The 24,860-nt window shown below is 44.6% G+C and overlaps 1 protein-coding gene across 1 annotated transcript in view; it reads left to right on the top strand.

Annotated features, from left to right (window-relative positions):
* The window catches only part of FAM174C (family with sequence similarity 174 member C), a 62,372-nt gene extending 38,221 nt beyond the window's left edge, over positions 1-24,151 (top strand). The window contains exons 3-5 of the mRNA XM_068233996.1: positions 187-458; positions 21,071-21,190; positions 23,660-24,151. Of these exons, the coding sequence (XP_068090097.1) occupies positions 187-458; positions 21,071-21,190; positions 23,660-23,663 (396 nt within the window). The 3' untranslated portion in view covers positions 23,664-24,151. The remainder of the gene's footprint in view (positions 1-186; positions 459-21,070; positions 21,191-23,659) is intronic.
* Positions 24,152-24,860: the final 709 nt, after the last annotated feature.

Raw genomic sequence — 24,860 nt, forward strand, 5'->3', positions numbered from 1 at the left:
TTTCATTATGCCTTTATACCCTTTTTATTTTATCACGTGTTCATAATAAGAAACCAAAAGGTGCGTAAATTCACCGGATTACTTCTGTAGCTGAAATGTTAGGTTTCTTTGGGTGGACTGATCAAATTGGATGTTGCACATATTGGTGCTTGTTTTAACTAACTTAAGTAATGTTTTATTCTTTAGACGTGGAACTATGCATTGTGGCTGAGCCTCATCCTGCAGGCAACTGTGTGTATGAGCACAAAAGAGAATATTGCACAGACTACTGCCACTACCGGGGCCACCACAGCAGCCACCATAGTGGCAACTGCAGGAACTACCCTTAATACAACAGCTTCTACCAAACGTGTGCAGCTGTCTATCTGGGACAACTTTGAAATGTTGCAGAGAGCTTTTTACGTGTTAATTGGAATCAGCGTGTTGGCTGTTCTCTACTTCATCATCCGGGCTTTTAGGTGAGTTATCATGTCTGGTATTAGTAGTATTTATTTTTTCTTTTGGCACCTTTTGTAGAAAGTCTGCTTTATGTGTTATTCTCTGGCAGTTGGTTTGATTTATTGTGTAGTAAGTATAATTTGCTTTTAGTTTTCAATGAGGCATTCATCCCATATATACTGGTACCTTTTCAATTTACTGATGCCTTTTTGACTAGGCCACATGTCTGCTGAGCAATAGTTTTATGATTTCATTTTTTTACATATTTTTATAATCTCTGTAACGAAGCCCTATGATCAGTCCTCAGTATGGGATTGAATATTTGTGGCATAAATAACACCTGCGCTCAAAATTTATAAGGTGGACATACCTCTAGTGTCCTCAAACTGTGCAGCCTCTCGGATTCATTGGCCGTGCCTCCTTGGAGCTATATTTGTCCTCATGTACCCTACGAAGTCTGTTAAGGCTCTTGTGTGTGGGTTTTTTTTTAATGTATATTGTGTGAAGTATATACTGGTAATTTACAATGCACAGTATTTTCGTTTTGCATTGATCGTAAGCCGGTTTTCCTTGAATCCCCTCCTGGACATCACTGAAGATTAGATATATTCCCTCCAGATATTGTTGAACAGGAGAAGGTTTAAATGCATACATTGTGTGTGTGTGTGTGTGTGTGTGTGTGTGTGTGTGTGTGTGTGTGTGTGTGTGTGTGTATATGTATGTATGTGTGTGTATACACACACACCCCAACACACACACACCCCAACACACACACCCCAACACACACACCCCAACACACCAACACACACACACGTGTATGTGTATAATTTAGTCATATTAATGCAGGATCTCTGGAATTGGTTGGGGGACCGGCTCTAGAAAGAGTCTTGGTTGTGCTAAATTTCTTTAGTTTTTTTGAATATTATAAAGGTCACTGTGCTTTTGGGAGCCTTCAGTGCAGCACATACAGTACAGACCAAAAGTTTGGACACACCTTCTCATTCAAAGAGGTTTTTTTTTTTTATTTTCATGACTATGTACATTGTAGATTCACACTGAAGGCATCCAAACTGAATTAACACATGTGAAAGTATAGTACATAACCAAAAAGTTATTCTCTTGATGAGCTTCAAGAGGTAGTCACCTGAAATGGTTTTCACTTCACAGGTGTGCCCTGTCTGGTTTAAAAAGTGGGATTTCTTGCCTTTATAAATAGGGTTCGGACCATCAGTTGCGATGTGGAGAAGTCGGGTGGATACACAGCTGATAGTCCTACTGAATAGACTGTTAGAATTTGTATTATGGCAAGAAAAAAGCAGCTAAGTAAAGAAAAACGAGTGGCCATCATTACTTTAAGAAATATAGGTCAGTCAGTCTGAAAAATTGGGAAAACTTTGAAAGTGTCCCCAAGTGCAGTCTCAAAAACCATCAAACGCTACAAAGAAACCGGCTCACATGCGGACCGCCCCAGGAAAGGAAGACCAAGAGTCACCTCTGCTGCAGAGGATAAGTTCATCCGAGTCACCAGCCTCAGAAATTGCAGGTTAACAGCAGCTCAGATTAGAGACCAGGTCAATGCCACACAGAGTTCAAGCAGCAGACACATCTCTAGAAAAACTGTTAAAGGAATCATCAGGCAAAAAAAAAAAATAGGTTTCACTTACCTGGGGCTTCCACCAGCCCCATACAGCCATCCTGTGCCCTCGTAGTCACTCACTGCTGCTCTATTCCTCCTCCGCGGACCGCATTGCGTACATTTTAACGCATTCCCGCTGATGCAGGAACATTAACACGTACATTTTTACGCGTTAGTGTTGCAACGCATAAAAATGTTTTTCGTATTGCAACACTAATAAATGTGTGTGTTCATGTTCCTACATCAGTGGGAATGCATAAAAAAGTTCGCAATGCGGCACGCGACCCCCAGGTCGGCAAAAACGAATCTAGCTGGCGGCGAGGGAATGGAGCAGCAGTGAGTGACTACGAGGGCACAGGATGGCTGCATGGGTCTGGTAGAAGCCCCAGGTAAGTGAAACCTATTATTTTTTATTTTTTTTGCCTGATGATTCCTTTAAGAGGAGTGTGTGAATCTGGTAGAATATCTGCTAGGAAACCACTGCTAAGGACAGGCAACAAGCAGAAGAGACTTGTTTGGGCTAAAGAACACAAGGAATGGACATTAGATCAGTGGAATTCTGTGCTTTGGTCTGATGAGTCCAAATTTGAGATTTTTGGTTCCAAGCGCTGTCTTTGTGCAACGCAGAAAAGGTGAATGGATGGTCTCTACATGCCTGGTTCCCACCGTGAAGCATGGAGAAGGTGTGATGGTGTGGGGGTGCTTTGCTGGTGACACGGGGATTTATTCAAAATTGAAGGCATACTGAACCAGCATGGCTACCACAGCATCTTGCAGCGACATGCTATTCCATCCGGTTTGCGTTTAGTTGGACCATCATTTATTTTTCAAGAGGACAATGACCCTAAACACACCTCCAGGCTGTGTAAGGGCTATTTCACCAGGAAGGAGAGTGATGGGGTGCTGCGCCAGATGACCTGGCCTGCAGTCACCAGACCTGAACCCAATCGAGATGGTTTGGGGTGAGCTGGACTGCAGAGTGAAGGTAAAAGGGCCAACAAGTGCTAAGCATCTCTGGGAACTCCATCAAGACTGTTGGAAGACCATTTCAGCTCATCAAGAGAATGCCAAGAGTGTGCCAAGCAGTAATCAAAGCAAAAGGTGGCTACTGTGAAGAATCTAGAATATGACATGTTTTCAGTTGTTTCACACTTTTTGGCTATGTACTATACTTCCTCATGTGTTAATTCATAGTTTGTATGCCTTCAGTGTGAATCTACAATGTTCATAGTCCTTAAAATAAATAAAACTCTTTGAATGAGAAGGTGTGTCCAAACTTTTGGTCTGTACCATATTATTTAAAGTGGATCCGAGATGAAATTTTACTCATTGCATAAGTGTTCCTTTCCTATTGTTTATAGGGCATTCCTATACTTTTTTTTGTTTTAATGCTCCAATTCCCTATAAACTACACAAGCCTAGACCACAGCTTTTCAGAGAGCTTTGGCATTTTCATACAGTAGCAAGGGCTCATGGGAGCTCAGTCTGGACAGGAGGAGGGGGAGGTATAATTGGCCAGAGATTTCAGATGCAGAGGGAAGGAGGGGGGGGGGGGGATTAGGTTTTTTTCACAGGCTGAGTGCTGAAGATGCAGAGAAGCTTGCCTGTGTTTAATGTTTACAAACATGGCTGCTGTCATTGTATTACAGGAAGAAATAATCATATTCTATTGAAGCTGTTTGCAGCTAGATTTGCTGTGTAAACTATCTAAACTTTAGATAAGATATATAGACAAGTTACTTGTTATAGATAGTTTTTCATCTCGGATCTGCTTTAATGTTAGTTTTGCAGGTAATTTACTAGTCTCCGCTGATCTCTGCACCCAAGACTCAGCTAGGACATTTTTGTAGGAAAGAATAGATTTCTGTGCTGTGGCACGTTTACATCAATGTAATTGGCACAAGCAGGGGCTGTAGTTAGTGTAAGGTTAGTGTAAGGTTGTGTAGGGGACAGAAGTTCTTGTAGTCATTGCTTTTTGCTGTCAGTGTGACTGACTGGACTAGATTTCTTGCAGGTTCAGAACATTACAGCAAGCACTAAGCAGCACTGCCACTATTCTGCTTGTTAGTGTAAACTTTTATTTGTGTATTTTATGGCCATTAATTTTAACTGTCTGTGGATGCATACAGTACATTATTTATGCAGGTGTGTCTGTCATTCTCTTATGTTCTCAATTCCAAGTTTGGGGGAGTTTACACTACAGGCATTGCATTGCCCAGTTGTACCATATGCAATCTCGCTGCCCATACAGTTGTATGGAAATGGTCATATATCTACCTGAAGCAAAGATGCAAACTTGCCGATTTAAAATTGCTCCTTATCCCCCGAGGGACGCCAGCAAGGGAAACTAGTCAGGAAGGAGACGGGCAGCACCATTACCTCTTCCCTGCTGGGACATTTGAATAGGCACACTTTATCTGTGTTCCCTGTGACATAGGGCTCCTCATGTGAGTTCAAGTTTTATGTATAAAAGGAAGTCTGCACTTAGGTTGTTTTTTATTTTGTTTTAAACATTACTCTATTGGACTTTCTTTACTGGATTTTGTATGCGGAGCATTGAAAGGGAGTGGAGGAGCCAACCACTTGAGATTCATGGGAAGAATCCAGAGGCACCAGGGAATCGTTTACCTAAAATCCATGTGCAGCTTTATGATTTGGGCTGTTATTGGCTGGTAAGCCTCTTATCAGTTGTTTGGTGTACTGACACTGTCAAGTCAATGAGAGCATGGGTGAAAAGTACTTATAGAACTATACTGCTTTGAGGATAAATAGTAGCAAAGCAGAGCCAGAAGGGGGCAGACTTGGGCTTGAAAAGACCTCACAGAAGACTGACTCAGCTATAATCATTGCGGGAAAAGCTAGACTGAATGCTCAGTCGGGGATTCTTATCAAGGCTGGTAACGGGCAGATTTAGCAGAGAAGAATGAAACTGAGAGCAGGGTAGGTGTTTACGGTCATGTTCCCATTGATCTATATGGTAAAATCCATGAGGGTGCTTCATCTCTGGTTCTCTCTAAGCTACACTTCCCAGCTATGCTAACCACCAACTACACGACACTAACCCCTATGCCCACTAGCTATACTACACTAACCCCTGTTGCTATGCTGCACTATACTACACTTCACTGACCCTTGCTGCCTCCAGACACTAAACTACACTATGCTTCACTATCCCCTTATGCCCACCAGCTACAGAAACTACATTACACTAAACCCTAAGTGTAACATCTCACCTGGTCCTGCTGCTGCGAACCTCTCCTCCATCTAGCTCCGGTCCGCTACTGTGCTTCAGGATCCCAGCTGCCTTGCTCCTCTTCGCCAAAGTCTCCCTCTGTGGGCTGCAGCCTCCCTATATCCTTCTGAAGTACACGTGCCACCATATCCCTGGTCACGGCCTCTTGGCACTTTATAGTTACAGTTCCCTATACTGTGACCTGCAGCGCACATCATGCGTGACCCCAGCACTTGTGCGCCACCAGGAAGGATGGTGGCAGTGCGTGTACTTTGGAAGGATGTGTGACGGTTGCAACAAGGGAAACTGTGGCAAAGAGGAGTGTGGTGGCTGGGATCCTAAAGGACGGTGGAGGACTGAGGAGAGGATTGTGGCAGCAGTATCAGGTGAGACCTTCCCTGTGCACTCTGTCACACAATATTACGTATTTTCTGCATACGCAACCAGAAAGAAAGCGAGAAAACCAATGCAAAACGCACTATAAAAGTGTGTCCTTAAAGGACAGTTTTAAGTATGCGCACTCTTAGTAGAATTCTGGTGAAAGAGAAATGTGGGTTCACTTCAGACATGCAAGGGGTTTTCAGTGTCTTCAAGTGGCAAAATCGGTAAAGCATTATAATTTTAATTATTTATATGGTGTGCTTAGAGGCTGATTTAGCCACTTCAGCCTGCAGTGTATTTTCACCTTATGCATCTGAGCAATGTTCACATTTCAGCACTCCTCCCATTCATTCGCCAATAACTTTCACTACTTATCACAACAAAATGATCTGTATCTTGTTTTTTCAATCACCAATTAGGCTTTCTTTGGGTGATACGTTTTGCTAAGTATTATTTTTTTCTTTATGCATGGAAATATTAAAGCAGACCTGAACTCAGAACGTCCTTTCAGCTGTGAAAGATACACAACAGCATAATAACCTTTAAACAAAAAAACATTTATTTGTTACAGCTGATACAAATCCTGCAATAAATCTTCACTGTTTCCACTTCCTGATTCATGGAAGCAGACTTATGCTACGTACACACATGCGACAACGATCGTTCGTTGAGAACGACGAACAAACTTTTAATTGATGAAAGAACGACCTATGTAAAGATAGTTTTAAAAGGTGTGTAACGATCTGATCGTTAGAACGAACGTTACATCACGTAATGCAACTATTGCGCCTGCGCATAAAAAGAGAAGTTTCACAGAGAAATAGTGAAATGCGCATGTCAAGCCTAGTACGAACGACCGTTTCCAACGATGTACTACTTTTTGCAAACGATCGTCGTTGGTTAAAATCCGCCGAGACAGAACTTTCTTTTGTAGCGATTTGGCTTGTTCGTCGTTTGCCTTAATAGTCGGTGGTTCGTTTTTTGTAACGATCGTCGTTGGTAAAGATCGGGGAACGATCGTTACAAACGACTATAGTCACATGTGTGTACGCACCTTTACTGTTAACAGCCTGTGCTTTCAAATGAGCTTATCTGCCATCTCTGCTGTGGCAGTCATGTGACACAAGGGAGAGATCAAATTACTACTTGTAATTAGACACGAATGAGGGGGAATTAGACATGCTAAACTATCTAAATATATACTGTACAGGGTGCATTTCTCTGTTTTCCTTCTGTCCTGTGCAAGAGTCCAGGTCCACTTTAGGAAAAAAAAATGGAAAAAATTCATTATTTGTCAGTTTTCGGCCATTATAGTTTTAAAATAATACATGCTACCATAATTAAAACACACGTATTTGGCCATTTGTCTTTATTACACCATTTAAATTATGTCCCTATCACAATGGTATGACTCTCGATCTTTCAACGACTATCAATCTTTCATCGATTGCAAACTCCATGCATTTCCTGCATTAGGCTGCACTCTGTCTTTTTAACTGGTATTACTCTCGATCTCTATCCTGTGCTTTTTTTTTCCTCTCTTATATGTTTGCAAATTACAATGCTAGTTTAAATATTAGACTCACATTGAAATATACTGTTCCGACATCTTTTATTCCTTGCTGGGTTGTAAGTTTGGCTGGCAGACAGACATTTGTTCAATTTGCATGTTAGTAATGCTACATACACACTTGAAAGATAAATTAAAGATATCAGACCCATTTTACCACCTTCCATGTAATATGAGAGCCATACCTACACAGTCTATTCTATGGAGCTGAACTCCCCATCAGGTAAAAATCTTTGCAAGATGCTGCACACAAAGATGCTGTACACATTCAAAAGATCAGTATCTGCAAAAGATCCGTCCTTGCAAAATGCATTCATAGTCTATGATATCTGCAGATCCTCATGCATACCTTGTTTAACAGACATTCATCTGCAGATCAGATCCACCAGGATGGATTTTCAGATATGCAGATGAATGTCAGTTAAACAAGGTGTGTATGAGGATCTGCAGATATCATAGACTATGAATGCATTTTGCAAGGACAGATCTTGTGCAGATACTGATCTTTTGAATGTGTACAGCGGTCTTTGTAAGCAGCATCACACTGCAGCAAACTATTTTGCCTATTTTACCTTACAGTTCGCTTCAGTTCCCCCATTACAAGTAATCCGCCGTGTCCCCACCGCAAAACGAGGGCTGCAGAGCCCCCAAATCGCCCCAAGGGGCAATCCGCCGGCATTTCCTGGAAGGGGCAGAGCTTTCAGCTTCAGCTCTGCCCCTCCTGACGGCAATCGTAGCGCATCGCCGCCTCTGCCTGCCCCTCTCGCTCTTCCTTCACAGAGAGGGCCGGGGAGAGGCAGCGATCCGTGCGGCGATTGACGTCAGGAGGGGCAGAGCTGAAGCTGAAAGCTCTGCTCCTTCCAGGAAATGCCGGCGGATTGCCCCCTGGGCGATTTGGGGGCTCTGCAGCCCTCGTTTAGCGGCGGGGACACGGCAGATTACTTGGGAGCACTGAAGTGAACTATAAGGAAGCTTTTGCTGGCGAGGGCCACAAAATATAGTATCGAGGGCCGCAAATGGCCGCGAGTTTGAGACCCCTGGTGTAGAGTATGGCTCTCATACTACATGGAAGGTGGTAAAATTGGTCTGATATCTTTCATTTATCTTTCAAGTGTGTACACGCCATTAGTCTCCCCTGTTGTGTTAATTTCCTTAACGAAGCCCACCTGATAGAGGTGTGATCAACTCAGTAGGTCAGACTATATGTAAGCACACACTCAGTCAGGCCTCAATGGGCTCTATTCATAAAACATTTGCAAGGGAAAAAAATCTTGGAGGGAATACACTGCATCGGTATTTTAGACTTTTGTGTGCTAATTCATAAAAATGTTTACACTTGCGATAAAAGGTCAGGGAATTCCTGCACTAAACTAGCGGTGCTGGCTGAGTTGATACATTTTTCTCTGTGCAGAGACAGTTACTATAAAGGAGGCAGCCCCAGCATCCCTTTTAGATGTGCATTTTTTTAAAACTGCCTCTCCTTGCCCTGAATCTGCGCTGAATCTGTCTTAGTCTTTCTAAACAACCTATATAAATGCCACAGCTTAGAAGAACTTCAAGAAATGTTACACATGCAGGCTTTCTGATGTGAAATTTATGTGAAAACAGGTACCCAGGAGGTTAAACACAGCCTGGGTATTCCGGTAAAAGCCTTTTTTTTTGTTCTGCTCTCACTGCTGCTGCCTGGGAGGTCTGTCTCCATTAGCTTGCCTGTTATCTTGCCTATTATCGCTGGCTTATCTCCTTTTCTAAACAGTCTGTATTCTCTGTTCCCATTCCGCTTGCTCTCTAATCTTTATTAATTGACATGTAGTGACATCTGTTGTGATAATCATCGCATAAGGTGGTAATTTCCCGCACTGCTCAGGAATGTCAGCTTTTCATGCGGAAACAGCTTTTATGAATGGACACTTTGCTAAATGGTCAGTAAAATATGCTGTTTTGAGCATTACTGCATGTAGGAATGCTTTATGAATAGAGGCCAATGTCTGCTTCGAAGTGTTGTTCAAAGTGTCTTCGAGCCAAAATTCACCAGAAATTCTCCAGATTTCTCCAGCCACAACACAAACAGCTTACACCCAAGGTAGGAATAATTAATACTTTTAAAAGCATCTAAACTCCAAGCATGTTTAACCTGCACTTAGCAGCATAGCTACATGCACCCTCCCCATGTAGCACACACCATACTCTTCTCACCCTCCCTGCTATCCTCGCCTTTCTTAGCCTCTCATGAACTTTTCTCTGCTAAAAACTTTGTCTCCCCTCTGCACCTCCAAACATTCCCAGGCAACATTTTAAATCCCACTCTCATCTGCTGACCCTATCCCTTCTCCCGCAGCTTGTAGCTGGTTATATATCACCTAATCCTGGCCCTCAGCCTCTCCACAGACAAGCCTCCCCTCCCCACCTGCCTCGCACCCCCCCCCCACCCCAGCTCTCCTCCTACAACTAACCTTAGGCACATATCTTGCACCCCCAGTTCCCCCCCCCCCCCCCTCCCATAGCTGGTGCCCTATGGAATGCCTGTTCTGTTTGTAATAAACTGGAACACATCCATGACCTTTTTATCTTGCATGGCCTCACCTTTTTTGGAATTACTGAAACATGGTTACTCCCCTCAGACACGGCTGCACTGTCATATGGAGGCCTACAGTTCAGCCACACACCCAGACCTGGTAACAAACATGGGCCCATATGCAATTCACTTTTTCACCTGACTTTTCTCCTAGGAGATAATTTTTCATATTCGATTTAAAATAACTTTTTAGCATTTTACAATGGGATAAGTACCAAAACGTAGGTGGAAAAACTACTGTCAACATTATTTTGAGTATTTGTTTGTTTGACGATAGTTTAAAAGTCATTTTATGACAAGTTTTGAAAATATCACTGTAATGAATGGCGGAGATGCCTCCGCGCGGTCTGGCGGCGGTCTCCGCGTTCATGCCGGCGGTTTCCGCGCAGCAACATAGGTCTGGTTCGCCTGAGCCTGCTAGTGCACACAGAGGGAGAGTTATGCATGCGTGCCAGAAGTCAGGACCTTTATGCCAGCAGGAAAGGTATCAGCTGATCAGGATGATCAGCTGATTCCTGCAGGACTCCGGATTGGCTGAGTGGTGTGGGTGGCGCTGCGGAGCGCTGTAGTGTGTATATATAGCACTTGTGGCTCGGGTTGCCGGTTGTCTGCCGTTGCGAATACTTACGTGTGAGCACTCAGACCTCAGTCAGATCTTACAGTGTGTTAGAACCAGCAGGAGCTGGGAATTCACACTTAGCCAGATTACTCTGTCATTATTCTGTGTTATACTTTAGACCAGTTCCAGGGTGTCGAGACCAAGGACCTCACACCCAAAGCTTAGGATTGCTGTGTCATTATTCTGTGTTATACTTTAGACCAGTTCCAGGATTTCGAGACCAAGGACCTCACACCCTAGTTTAGGAAACTGTGTTATTTATCAGACTAGTTCCTGGGTGTCGAGACCAAGGACCTCACACCTCAGACTAGGATTGTACTTGTCAATATCTGTTATGACCTCTGGCCTTCCTGACCTCTCTCTTGCTTTCTGATTCGGTACCTCTGCCTATCTGTCTACCAGTTGCCAAACCTTGCCTGTACCCGGTTACCGAATCAGTCTTCTGTCTCTGTACCTCATATGCTCGTGTGTTGCCGACCTGGCCTGTCTGATCCTTCTGGCTGTCACTCATTCCTCGAGTGATCAGTCTATCTGTATTATCTTTGACACTAATCCACTAGATGTCTGTTAGCTGCAAGGACCTCCTGCTCCCCAGAGAGTCCTCCTTGCAGTGCAGTCTGATTCCTATACCATCAGGGAATCCTTGGCTGCAGTACAGTCTGATTCCTATACTATCAGGGAATGCCTGGCTGCTTCACTATCTCCATCCCCTCCTCTTAAAGAGATATAGTCTCTGCACAGCCAGGAGGCCACCTGCTCCTCAGGTGTCTACTGGCTGCAGTAGTGTCTGTATCTCCCGCCCCACGGGAGATACTCTTTTACTGTTACACCAAAACACTTACACTTTATTAGGTGCCCAGAGGTTAGTCATACTTGTATTATTGGTGATTCTGCAGATCATCAATAATCAGGTATACATCTGTATTCTTGGTGATACTGCAGATCACCAATAATCAGATTCTCTGTGTGTGCTGACACCAATCGTTACAATCACCTAGGAGAAATCCCAGGTGAAAAAGTGAATTGCATATGGCCCATGGTGGTATTGTAGGCATCATCCTTTCTCAAAACTGTCCAGCCCCCTCCCTGTTGCCCCTTCTTTCTGCTTCTCATCCTTTGAAGCCCACTCAGTTCGTATCTACTCCCCCTTTCACCTCCAAATCACCGTAATTTATTGCCCCCCTTGTCCAACCAGTCTTTTCCTTGACCACTTCTCAGCATGGCTTCCTCTCTTCCTGTCCACTAACATTCCCTCATTCATCATAGGGGACTTCAACATCCCCATCGACACTAAATCATCCTGCGCCTCCTAGTTCCTGTCACCACCTCCCTTGACCTCACACTTTGGCCCACCACTACAACCCATACTGACGGCCACACACTCGACCTAATCTTCACTAGTTGCTGTTCCCTATACAAACTCATCAACTCTTCCCTCCCACTGTCTGATCATAACTTACTCAAATTCAACATCCTTCCATCCAGTCCCTACACATCCCCAGAACACACTTCTGTACACAAGTTCCGCAAAATTTGCAATCTCAACCCCCAATCACTATCGGCCTCTCTGCATCCTCTACTTACTCTACTTACTCTATCCTCTTTTACTGATCCTGAACTAGCAGCAGATCATTATAACATCACCTTAACTTCATCTATTGATTCTGTGGCTCCCTCCTCCACGGTCTACCGACGCCGGGCCCTTTGACAACCCTGGCTTAACGAGGAGATCAAACTACTGAAATGCCACTCCTGGATAGCTGAACGGCGCTGGTGAAAAAATAACTTGCCTGAGCATTTTTACAGTTACAAAGAGGCTTTGCACACATTCAGACATGCCCTTACAGCAGCCAAACATTCATACTTCTCCTCACTAATCTCCTCACACTCCCACAACCCTAAACTACTCTTTGCTACATTCAACTCCCTCCTCCGACCCCCACCTCCCACTCCCTGTATCTCAGCCGAGGACTTTGTCTCCTTCTTTAGTGATAAAATTACTAACATCCGCAAAAGCTTTACCCAATGGCCTCCTCTTTCCATACATACCCCAAACCTTACATCCTCCCTGACAACCTTCTCACCACTAACCAAACTCAATGTCTCCTCTCTCATCTCTAAATCACATCCCACTACATGCCCTCTTGATCCCATGCCCTCTCACCTCATTACTCACCTATCCTCTACCATCTCACCTGCCTTAACCTCCCTCTTCAACCTTTCTCTCCCCAGAGGCATTGTTCCATCCTCCTTCAAACAAGCCCCTATTACGCCTATACTCAAAAAAAACCTTCTCTTGACCCCTCTTCCCTGCCCAACTACCGACCTATTTCTCTCCTCCCCTTCTCTTCAAAACTACTTGAGTGCCACGTCTATACTGACTTAGTCCATCACCTCACTGCTAATTCTCTGTTTGATGACCTCCAATCTGGATTCCGCCCCAGCCACTCAACCGAAACTGCCCTACTTAAAGTAACAAACGACCTGGTGACTGCTAAATCTAAAGGCCTCTACTCCATTCTTATCCTTCTAGACCTCACTTCCGCTTTTGACACAGTGGACCACCCCCTACTTCTCCAAATCCTCTCCTTCATGGGCATTCAGGGTCTTGCTCTCTCCTGGCTTTCCTCCTACCTCTCAGATAGAACCTTCAGAGTTGCCTACTCCGGCACCACCTCCTCTCCACGTCCCCTCACTGTTGGAGTTTCCCAAGGCTCAGTCCTCGTACCACTCCTTTTCTCTATCTACACATATGTTCTTGGTCAACTCATCAGCTCCTTTGGTTTCCCATATCACCTATATGCTGACGATACCCAGATCTACATTTCAGCACCTGACTTGGACACCTTAATAGCTTGTGTCCTGGACTGTCTCAATGCAATCGCCTCTTTCATGTCCTCCCGTTTCCTGAAACTAAATATGGACAAGACTGAAATAGTATTCCCTATGCTTCCATGTCATAACACTTGGGTAGATGCCCCGCCCCCTCTACCCCATAGGATCCCGTGATTATAAATTCTAACAGCCCCTCCTTCCCCCCCCCCCCCCCCCCAGTCTTTTTTTCTCGATCTCACCTCACCTCATTGGATCCACGTTGGGGCAAGGTTTGCCTAGCAATTTTTCTTTTTCTTTTTATGCCCTACCTAGCTGCTTAAAGAGTGGCATATATATTGTTTTCTATGGCCGCTGTACTATAATCTAGCACGGTCCCCTCGTATCTGCTGGTCTTGGAGGGAGGCTTAGGAAATGATAGGGTCTAAATGACTAAAGGTTTTCCTATACAGCTGCTTTTTGCCTATGTATATGCCGGGTTCAGGTTTGCCCGGAGTGTGATATGTAGCATTAAATATGCTATGATGGCTTATGTCGGGCGCAGCGTGGAGTTTCCTTACCTTTCTGCTTCCTGGTTTCTCGGCTAGTGAGGTGCAAACGTCACTTCCGGTGACGTACTTCCGCCCAGTATCCGTCGCTCTCTGCCGGAAGCAGAGGCGGCGGGTGGAAGGCGGAGCTGAGCGGTCGCCATAGCGACGGCTCAAGCACATCTCCCATTGGAGAACGGAGGCTGGGGGATGTCCTCCTACCTTTGGGAGGTATATTTAAAGCTGGTATACATGGCGTCCGGCGTCCATAGCCAGGGAGAGTGTATTGGAGGGGCAAGGACACTACCCTATCGCTCCTTAAAACCATGGAGGAAGCAGTCACCGTTCCTTTGGAACAAAATATCCCCACACCTCAGCAAGGTAACTTTTTTTTTCTTTTACAGGGGTGATTTTGGTTATTTTAGAAATTGTCTAAAGTTTGATTCTATAGCAGTTTTTTTTTTGTTTTTTTTTTTATTTATTTACTCTTACCGGGACACTCAGTCTTCTCTTTTTCTTCTTTCATTTCGTCAGCAACTTCTGCTGCTCCTGTTACTCCTGCTGCGCCACCATTAGACCAGCGTCGGGAAAGGTATGGGCTGTCAGGTAGGTTCTCTTTTTTTGTCCCGATGCGATCGTTTAAAAACTGAACGCGGTCTCTTCTTTTGTTTTGTTTCAGCCCGAAGAAACATCGCAAAAGCAAAAAGAGCACGCGTTCAAGATCAAGATCACGCAGACGAAGTCCTTCTCCTCACTATAGAGAAAGAAGTAGATCGTGATCTAGACAACGCCGCAGGAGATGCTGGGCGTGCGAGAGAGAAGCACTACCGGAAAAATCTGTCTGTCAAAGATGCTTTAATGATATGGCTAAAGACATTGATCAAACGCCTGTAGATATTTCGCAAATGATAACGCAGGCAGTGCAGGACTCTATGAGAGACTATTTAGCCTCGTTACCACCCACACTGGCCCAACAGGCGGAACAACCCCAAGCGTCAATGGACGCAGACGAGACCGCAGGGGGTTTTGATTTCACGCTAGTACAACCTTACATAAGAGCGGTCCGGGAGGCCATTGAGTGGGACTCAGATGACTCAGAAGAGCCTTCCACAAGCACGGGAAAGCAAAAGGAACGGCAGATTTCATTGGCGAAGCTGCGGTAGATGTAATCAGATGTACTTCTAGAGCCATGGCGTCAACAGTAGTAACAAAGAGGGCATTATGGCTGAAGGCATGGGCAGCAGACCCAGCATCAAAGACAGACTGGTGCAGAATACCGTACGAAGGTTCCAATCTATTTGGTAAAGAAATGGATCAAGCGATCCAAAGACTTACAGGAGGAAAATCGGGGCTAATACCCCAAGATAGAAGAAACAAGAAATCCAATTCTCAATTGACCAACCGTTTTCAGCAGTCAAGATACAAGAACGCCAGATCCTACAAGCCTGGCAGGGAATTCAAAAGAAACTGGCAAAGTTCACAGTCCAATTTACAACGTCTTACTAAACAGAGGACGACTCCTTCCACACAACAGAAACCGTTTTGACAGGGAGCCCACCCAGACTTGTCCAGTAGGGGGAAGGCTTGCCCAATTCGGACAAGTTTGGGCGGAGAATATCAAGAACAAATGGGTCATACGAACTGTATCGAAGGGACATCGATGAAGTTTCAAGTCAAAACCAAAGAGTCACTTCCAGGCAACAAGAATTCCGTCACAGCAAGACAAGACTAATTCTGAAGGAATACATCCAAACTCTCAGGCTAAAGCAGGCCATAATAGAAGTACCGACAGAACAGAGGGGCAAGGGAGTATATTCCCCATTATTCTTTGTTCTAAAAAAAACAGGAGACTGGCGTCCAGTTTTAGATCTGAGAAAACTGAACAGGAACATCAAAGTAAAAAAATTCAAGATGGAAACTCTGGAATCAATCCGGCAAGCAACAAGAACATTCGATTGGATGCTTTCTGTGGACCTAGAGGACGCCTACTTGCATATCCCAGTACACTCGAGGTCCCAGAAGTACCTAAGATTTGCCGTTGCGGAAGAACATTTCCAGTTTACTTGCCTCCCTTTCGGGATTTCCACTGCACCAAGGACTTTCTCCAAGACTCTCGTAGCAGTAGTAGCTCTACTTCCGGAAAAGGGGTTAAGATTGTACCATTACCTGGACGACCTGCTTCTACTATCATCAGACAGACAGACATTACTCCAACACAGGGAGATACTGATCAACACACTTCTATACTTCGGCTGGAAAGTAAATTATGCGAAGAGTCAGCTGGAACCAACACAGTCGATGATATTCTTGGGAGCACTCTTCAACACAGTGGACAATTCGCTGAAGTTACCATTGGAGAAGGCACACAACCTTATTCAGAGAATACAATCTGTATCAACTATGACCTCACTTCGAGCGAGACAATGTCTCAGCCTGATAGGCCTGATGACTTCAACCATCCCAATGGTGCGTTGGGCACATTGGCATCTAAGACCGTTCCAATGGGGTTTTTTAAGCCAATGGAACAAGACGTCATTCAATCAACCAATACAGATGACAGACCTAATGCGGAACAGTTTATTATGGTGGACGTCACTGGAGAATATAACGAGACATCATCTTATTCAACACAATTTACCGACCATAATTACTACGGATGCCAGCCAGAGGGGCTGGGGAGCCCACTGCGAGGGCAGGTTCGCCCAGGGAATATAGACTCATACAGCTCACCAAATTCCAGCAAACATATTAGAATTGAGAGCGGCCTATCGGGCTTGTCAGTTTCAGGAACCAGATCCGGGGAAGGACAATACTCCTAAAGATGAACAATCGCACGGCGGTCTCTTATGTGAGGAGACAGGGAGGCACCAAGAGTATGGCGTTATTACAGGAATCAGCAGTAATTTTTCAGTTTGCAGAGGAAAACTTATGGGACATCAAAGCACTATACATACCGGGGGTAGACAATCAAACAGCGGATTACCTCAGCAGGAAAGCAGTGAACAACCACGAGTGGAGTTTATCACAACAAACTTTTCTATGGATATGCAACCACTTTGGGACCCCAGAGATGGACCTTATGGCCACTCCAACCAACACGAAGAGCAGGATATTCTATTCCAGGTACCAATACAGGGAGTCGGCGGGAGTGGATGCTCTTTCTATGCCCTGGAACTTCTCCCTAGCCTACGTCTACCCGCCAACACCAATGATCCGGCCATTACTCACCAGATTATACCAGGAGAGGGTTACACTCATAGCAATAATCCCATACTGGCCGAGACGTCCGTGGTTCCCCCTCCTGTGGGAATTGAAGTCACAGTATCCACTACCTCTCCCACACGTCAACAATCTTCTGACACAGGGGGAAATAGTTCACCAGAACCCAGAGAAACTCAAGCTGATGATCTGGATATTGAAGGGGAGAGGCTGAAACTTTCAGGTTGTTCAGACCAGGTCATCGGAACCTTGCTAAGTTCCAGAAAACCGACGACGAACGCAACATACCATAGAGTGTGGAAGGTTTTCCAACAGTTCGCCAGAGAGGAAAAGTTCAAACCCTTAAAACCGGAACCTCATGTAATTCTGGAATTCCTACAGAGAGGGCTAAACAAGGGACTTGGCTACAATACTATAAAGGGGCACATATCAGCATTAAACGCCCTCACAGGCACTTCATGGGCTACTCACCCATTAATAAAGCAATTTATTAAGTTGGTACTAAGACTAAGGCCACCAAAGAAGGACATATTCCCTAAATGGGACTTACCTCTTGTACTGGAAGCCTTAGCAAAACAACCTTTTCATCCTCCTGAAAGCTGTACTCTGTGGAATACAACACTTAAAACAGTATTCTTAGTGGCGATCTCTTCGGCCAGAAGAGTATCGGAACTCCAAGCTCTGGGAGCAAGGGAACCAGACAGGGTAGTCCTGAGACCAATTCAGGAGTTCATTCCCAAAGTTGCCTCAATATTTCATCTAAATCAGGACTGGACTTTACCATCTTTTCAGATGACGGACTCAGACCACTCACACCCTTTGGATGTAGTTCAAGCTCTAAGAACTTACCTAGAAGTAACTTCCCAATTCAGAAAGACAGAAAGACTTTGGGTCATACCTACCGGATATAGAAAGGGCCAAGCGGCCTCGACAAGAACTATTGCCTCCTGGTTAGTTAAAACCATTCAGGCCGCATACAGAACTCTCGATCTGGAACCGCCTCAGCAGATCAGAGCTCACTCAACACGTAGTATGGCTACGTCATGGGCGGCATACAACCAGGTACCGGCAGAGAAAATCTGCCAGGCGGCCAACTGGTCCAGCATTCACACTTTCATGCGCCATTACAGAGTGGACTTATCTTCTCAAAGTTCTATTGTGTTTGGGAAAACTGTATTGTCTGCAAATACATAGTATGAATTAAATTTTGTGTGTTCAGCAAGTTAAGTAGCCCTCCCTTCATTCTTTCCTAAGTTAAATCCCAAGTGTTATGACATGGAAGCATAGGGAATACGGAAAATTGTTACTTACCTGACGGTAATTTTCCTTTCCCGATGCTTACATGTCATAGCACGATCCCTCCCTTCTATGTGGCTTCGGTGAGCTCGAGGCTGACGTAGACTGGGGGGAAGGAGGGGCTGTTAGAATTTATAATCACGGGATCCTATGGGGTAGAGGGGGCGGGGCATCTACCCAAGTGTTATGACATGTAAGCATCGGGAAAGGAAAATTACCGTCAGGTAAGTAACAATTTTCCGTAGTCTTCCCACCTCACAATTCAATGCCCCTGCCAGACATCACTATTTCTGTTGATGGCACCTCCATAACACCTGTCCCCAAGGCTCACTGTCTAGGTGTAATTTTAGACTCAAGTCTCACATTTAAACCACACATTTGCAAACTATCCTCCTCTTGTCGCCTCCACCTAAAAATATCTCCCGCATCCGCCCTTTTCTAACACGTGACACTACCAAACTTCTGGTGCACGCCCTGATTATTTCCCGACTAGACTATTGCAACTCTCTGCTCTGCCGCCTCCCTACCAACCGTTTAGCCCCGCTACAGTCTATCATGATCTCTGCTGCCCCACTCAGCCACCACCTCTCCCGCTTCTCCAGCCCAATTCCCCTCTGCCAGTCACACAAAGGATACAATTTAAAATTCTTACTCTCGCCTACAAAGCTCTCCACAACATAGCTCCTTCCTATCTAAATCAAATTATCTCCAGATACCATCCTACATGCAATCTTCACTCTGCTAACATTATCCTTCTGTCTTTTTCCCTGATCACCTGTTCCCACTCCCGCTTGCAAGACCTTTCTAGATCCTCTTCCCTCCTCTGGAACACTCTCCTTCAACACATCCGCCACTCACCCACACTTACTATTTTCAGGCGCAATCTGTAAACTCGCCTCTTCAGGCAAGCATAATCTCCTACCTAGGATTCTGCCCTCTCACCACCATTTCTACCACTCCACACACAGCTTCCCTTTACCTACTGTCCTATACCTTAAAGAGGAACTCCAGTGAAAATAATGTAATAAAAAAGTGCTTCATTTTTACAATAATTATGTATAAATGATTTAGTCAGTGTTTGCTCATTGTAAAATCTTCCCTCCCCCAGATTCACATTCTGACATGTATCACATGGTGACATTTTTACTGTGAGCAGGTTATGTAGCTGCTCCTAGCTGTTTTGGCTGTTACAGACAGCTGTAAACAGCTATTTCCTGTCTGTGAACATTGTTACATTGTGGCAGTTTGCCCAGAGTACCGCGGTACTCAGAGCTTCTTGTGGGAGGGGTTTCACCACAATATCAGTCATACAGTGCCCCCTGATGGTCTGTTTGTGAAATGCAATAGATTTGTCATGTAAAAGGGGGTATCAGCTACTGATTGGGATAAAGTTAAATTCTTGGTCGGAGTTTCTCTTTAAATGTTTAGACTGTAAGGCCTTTTGGCCAGGGCTCTCTTCCCCTTTTGTCTCAATGCTGTGTAATGGGTGTACATACCCCCACCACCTTTTGTAAAAACATGTGGTTAATTTGTTCACTGTATTAACTGTTATACCCTCTTGTCTTGTATCAAGTGTTGTATCGTATACTCTGTATTGTTATACCTTGCATGCTATTGTACAGTGTCACGGAAGATGCTGGCACTATGTAAATCAAAAATAATAAAGTATGGTGCCAATATTTTATTTGGAAATAAAGGTGCATTTTTTCAGTTTTGCGTCCATCCGTATTTACAAGCCCATAATTTCAAAAATAACAGTAATATATCCTCTTGACATACATATTTAAAGAAAAAATCAGTCCCTAAGTTAAAGGAATACTATCGATACCCAAGTGTTCTAAAATGACAGTGTGCAAATAATGTCTAAGTAGCTGTGTAAACATTTTCCTGCTTTTCATGTTAAATATCAAAGGCAAAAGCTGTAATTTATTGAGGGTAGGATTTAGCTATATTGGGACAAATCAATTGCAGAAGGGGTGTCTGCTTCAATGCACAGCCAGAGTTGCATAGCAGACTACAGAAAGCAAATATCAAACATATCAAACTCTGAAAGCAAAAACCTTATGGAAAGCTGTGACAATTAGTTACATTTCCTCAGCTCTCTTCAGACACTTCAGTCAGAAACACAGGACACAGGAGCTGCAGCTGTTGGGAGCTCTCTTCTCTGTCACACACAGAGCTACACATAGAGTTAACTGATCAAGTGTGAGGGGAATTTTCCCCTCTCCTCATGGCTCAGTCAGCCATCAGTTTTGGCGTCAGTAAACTTTGAATGTATTTTGCTAACAGTAAACAGAAGTTGCTACTAAAATGTATACACCAGTACTTAGCAGCACTTCCCAAACAATTCCTGTGTCAATTGAAAAAAATATGTGAATCGATAGCATTCTTTTAACTAATAGTTTTTTATTTTATTTTTTGCATAAAAAAAAAAAAGTTTGAGTATTTATAGGAGAGTGTGGGAAGTAAGGAGTTCATTTAAAAATATGTGTAGGTCTCTTTATTATTAGGGACCTAGATTAATGAATGGGAATGCATTCAATGATCTCTGGGCTAATGGGCAGCGGCTAGAAGGAGTGCATGAGCGAGCGGGAGGGTGCACATCGTTGATTGGGGCGGAGAAGGTATAACTACACCCCCTGAGGCTCAGATGAAGTTTTTAGGGGTGTAGACCTACTGTACTGGAACATTAAGTGATTGGGATATGTTATAAGTAAATTTATCCTTTTGATATTTGTTCCTCAGTTTAAAAAAGAAACCACAGAGGAAGAAATATGGTCTTCTCTCTGACTATGATGAAAACATGGAGATGGGATCCATGGACAGCGATGAAGAGAAAATCTTTGAATCCAGAAATATACGAAGGTTAGTAAGGGGAGTCTTCAGCAAAGCAATTACTTTGAGTGCTGTGGTAAAATAGGCTCTGTCATTGGCAGCTACCGTATTTTTCGCCGTATAAGACGCTCCGGCATATAAGACGCACCCAGATTTAGAGGGCAAAAATCAGGAAAAAAAGAAAAAACTAAACCTAGGTGTGTCTATGATGCAGGGGTGTCTTAAGGACTTTTTACCTCCCCCTTTCCAGTTACATTACATACTATTACACCACATATGGGGACAGTGTTATGTGCTGTGTCCCCCTGTGCCTGCTGTATCCCTCTGTGCCTGCTGTATCCCCCTGTGCCTGCTGTGTCCTCCTGTGCCTGCTGTGTCCCCCTGTGCTGTGTCTCCCTGTGCCTGCTGTGTCCCCCTGTGCCAGCTGTGTCCCCCTGTTCTGCCTGCCGTGTCCCCCTGTTCTGCCTGCAGCCCCCTGTGCCAGTGTCCCCCGTCCCCCTGTTGTGGCAGTGTCCCCTATTGTGCCAGTGTCCCCTGTGGCAGTGTCCCCCTGTTGTGGCAGTGTCCCCCTGTTGTGGCAGTGTCCCCCTGTTGTAGCAGTGTCCCCCTGTTGTAGCGTCCCCTGTGCCTGTGGCCCCGTTGTCCGTGTGTCCTCCAGTGCCGGTGTCCCCCTGTGCAGGCAGTGTGAGTACACATACATTACCTGCTCCTGCCGCCGCGCTCCTGGCTCCCCGATCCTCTTCTTCCATCTACCGCTGCCCGCTGCTGCCCCCGCCGAACATCGCTGGCCGGTCTTAGCCGCATGGATACGCTATCAGCACACCACGTGCCGGGGTCACGCATGCCGCCGAACAACGCTGGCCGGTCCTAATTATCCACGCAGGGATACGCTATCAGCGTGCGCCAGGTCACACATGCGTATGCGTGACCCCGGCGCACGTGGTGTGCTGATAGTGTATCCCTGCGCGGCTAATTAGGACCGGCCAGCATTCGGCGGCATGCGTGACCCCGGCACGTGGTGCGCTGATAGCGTATCCCTGCGGCTAATTAAGACCGGCCAGCGATGTTCGGCGGGGGCAGCAGCGGGCAGCGGTAGATGGAAGAAGAGGATCAGGGAGCCAGGATTGGAGCCAGGAGCGCGGCGGCAAGAGCAGGTAATGTATATAGTGCTTCCCTGCGCACCTCTGCATCCCGAAATCCGTACCTTCGCCGCATAAGACGCACCCACTTTTCCCCCAACATTTTGGGGAAGAAAAAGTGCGTCTTATATGGCGAAAAATACGGTATATTAATAGCCACAATTAGAGGCTATTACTGTTAATTAGGGTGCCAGAAAATAGCAGGTGGCAGGGCTCTATGGTTAGGCATCTGAGGTGGTGATTCAGGATTAAGCATCGGAAGGGGGGTTCAGGGTTGGGCATCGGAGGAGGCTTTTTGGGCTAGGCATTGGAGAGGGGTTTCGGGTTGGGCATGGGGGTGAGTTTAGGGTTAGTCATTGGAGGTGGGGCTTCATGGTTGGGCATTGGAGAGGAGGGGTATTTTTCGGGTTAGTCTTTAGGGGTGATTATTTAGGTTTATATTCAATCAGAAAGGGAGAGGGGGTAGTTGGGTTTAGGCATGGGAAGGGGGAGAGGTAGTTGGGAGTTTTGGCATCAGAAGGAGTGTAATTGGGTTCACGTTTTGGAGGGAGAGGTAGTTTGGAACAGGTATCGTTAGACCTCGCTAGAGGAAGGGCTATAGGAAGGGTGAGAATAAGGTTAGGCTAGGCTGTTGTAAAATATTGGAATAACCCACTACCATAGAAGAATATTGGTAATCGGGGCAGACATGGGCCAGAACAGACCGTGTAGCTGCACAGGGGACCCATGTCCTCTGGGGTTTATGCAGCTGCATCACGTCACCTTTATCAATCCTCTTCATGTAGTTGTCTTTCCCTCCATGTGGCTGTCTCTCATTATGACTATGTACTTTGTAAAATGCTGCTGCAGTTATCAGCCCTGTATAAATGCATAATATGGTATGAGATTAGACTATGCTTATGGTAGTGATTACAGTGGGAGCTCATCTAAGGTGTGGACGATCAGTAGCATGAGTATGTACTCTGTAAATTGCTGCTTTAAGTAATATTGAACATTAGACTGACTATGGTAGGGATTACATTTAAAGCTTCTGTAAGGACAGTCAGTAACATGACTGTCTCATGAAAGCCCTGTGGAGTATATCAGTTCTATATAGATGCAAAATACTTAGTAATAATAGTTATGGTTTGGTTATTGACATTTTTATTTTTTTCGATCCATCCATGATCTGTTACGACCACGCCCACTTGCACAGGGGCCACTGTTGGCTCTTTCCGCCACTGTTGGAAATGTACAGATATTCTACATGCAGCAATTCCCAGTGACCAATTTTTCGTAGTGCCCATGTTGAATGTACGCAGTGTTCAGTACTCGGTCTTCACTGTTATCTGCCTTAATTATGTATTTGTTTCCTTTACAGGTGATGGACAGCTTTCCAGTTTTAATCTACAAGTGACTCTTAAACCCAGCCTTCTGTCCTGGTGATTGCACAAATAGTCTGTGTTTGAGGGGACTTTTGAGTATTTGGCCTGCATCGTACTAATCGAGTGTCAACCTTTGGGAAAGTCTATGCTTCCTGATTTGGCCTGACTGGTATTTAATACAGTGCAACATTAAAAAGGACAAAAGCACTTTTTTTTTTCCAAGCCCTTTGCACAAAGTACACATTCCATCTCCACTATGTGGCCTAGATTTCTAATACCTCTATTGACTCTGCCTCACAACTGTTGACAGCCTAATAAATAACAAGTGCATTATTTTCATCTCTTAACAGCACAGAGTACTGTATATAAAAAAAAAAGACAAACCATTTAATGTGTGTGATAGACACTTCAGGAAGTTTTGTAACTAACTTTTAGATTTGCAAATATGTTCTTTTTATAAATCAATAAAACATTCCATTTGTTCTCAAGTTTCCTCTCTTGTATGTGTTAGCCAAATCGGGTTGGGGAAGAAGCCTGCATAATTAATAACATCAAGGAGAGGGTTGCATCATTACCAACCTAAACCATCTTACTTGCCATCTTAATCAGTGAGCATTGCTTACATTGGTCTAATTTATAAATCCCCTACCCTTCCTTGAACTACATTATGTTCTGCTATTTAGAAATATAAAGTGAGAAGCTAATTTGGTGCTGGAACATGCACACATTCATTTAGATACTTTTTATATACAGGTTTCGAAGTGGTTAACAGCATAGTACCCTCATCACATGCAGTAATGCATTCATTTTGATATCCAGCCCCCCCCCCCCCCCCCCCTCTCTTTTTCCCTTTCAAGAAAACTTGCCCTTGCTAGAAGTATTGCATAACCACACTCTCTCAGTAAAGTGTTGACCACCTGACCCCACCCCCTTTTCCCTTGGCTGTTTAGATATAATCTCTTTGTGGCCACTATTGCAGTTCAGCAGTCTTATCTTCCAATAAGATGATTCTGGCTAGTATACAAATCTAATGCAGACTGTAAACTGCATGAAATCAGGCCAGTCAAAATATGTTGGAAGTTTACTTGATTGGCCTAATCTCGGAGCTACATACATCTTCCATTACATTCGCATGCTAGCTGGAATGAACATTTAATTGCCCATCTCTCCTCCTTTTTCTGATCAATTCCTGTGCTT

This window comes from Hyperolius riggenbachi, chromosome 1 (genome assembly GCF_040937935.1).
Source record: "Hyperolius riggenbachi isolate aHypRig1 chromosome 1, aHypRig1.pri, whole genome shotgun sequence".
NCBI lineage: Eukaryota > Metazoa > Chordata > Amphibia > Anura > Hyperoliidae > Hyperolius > Hyperolius riggenbachi.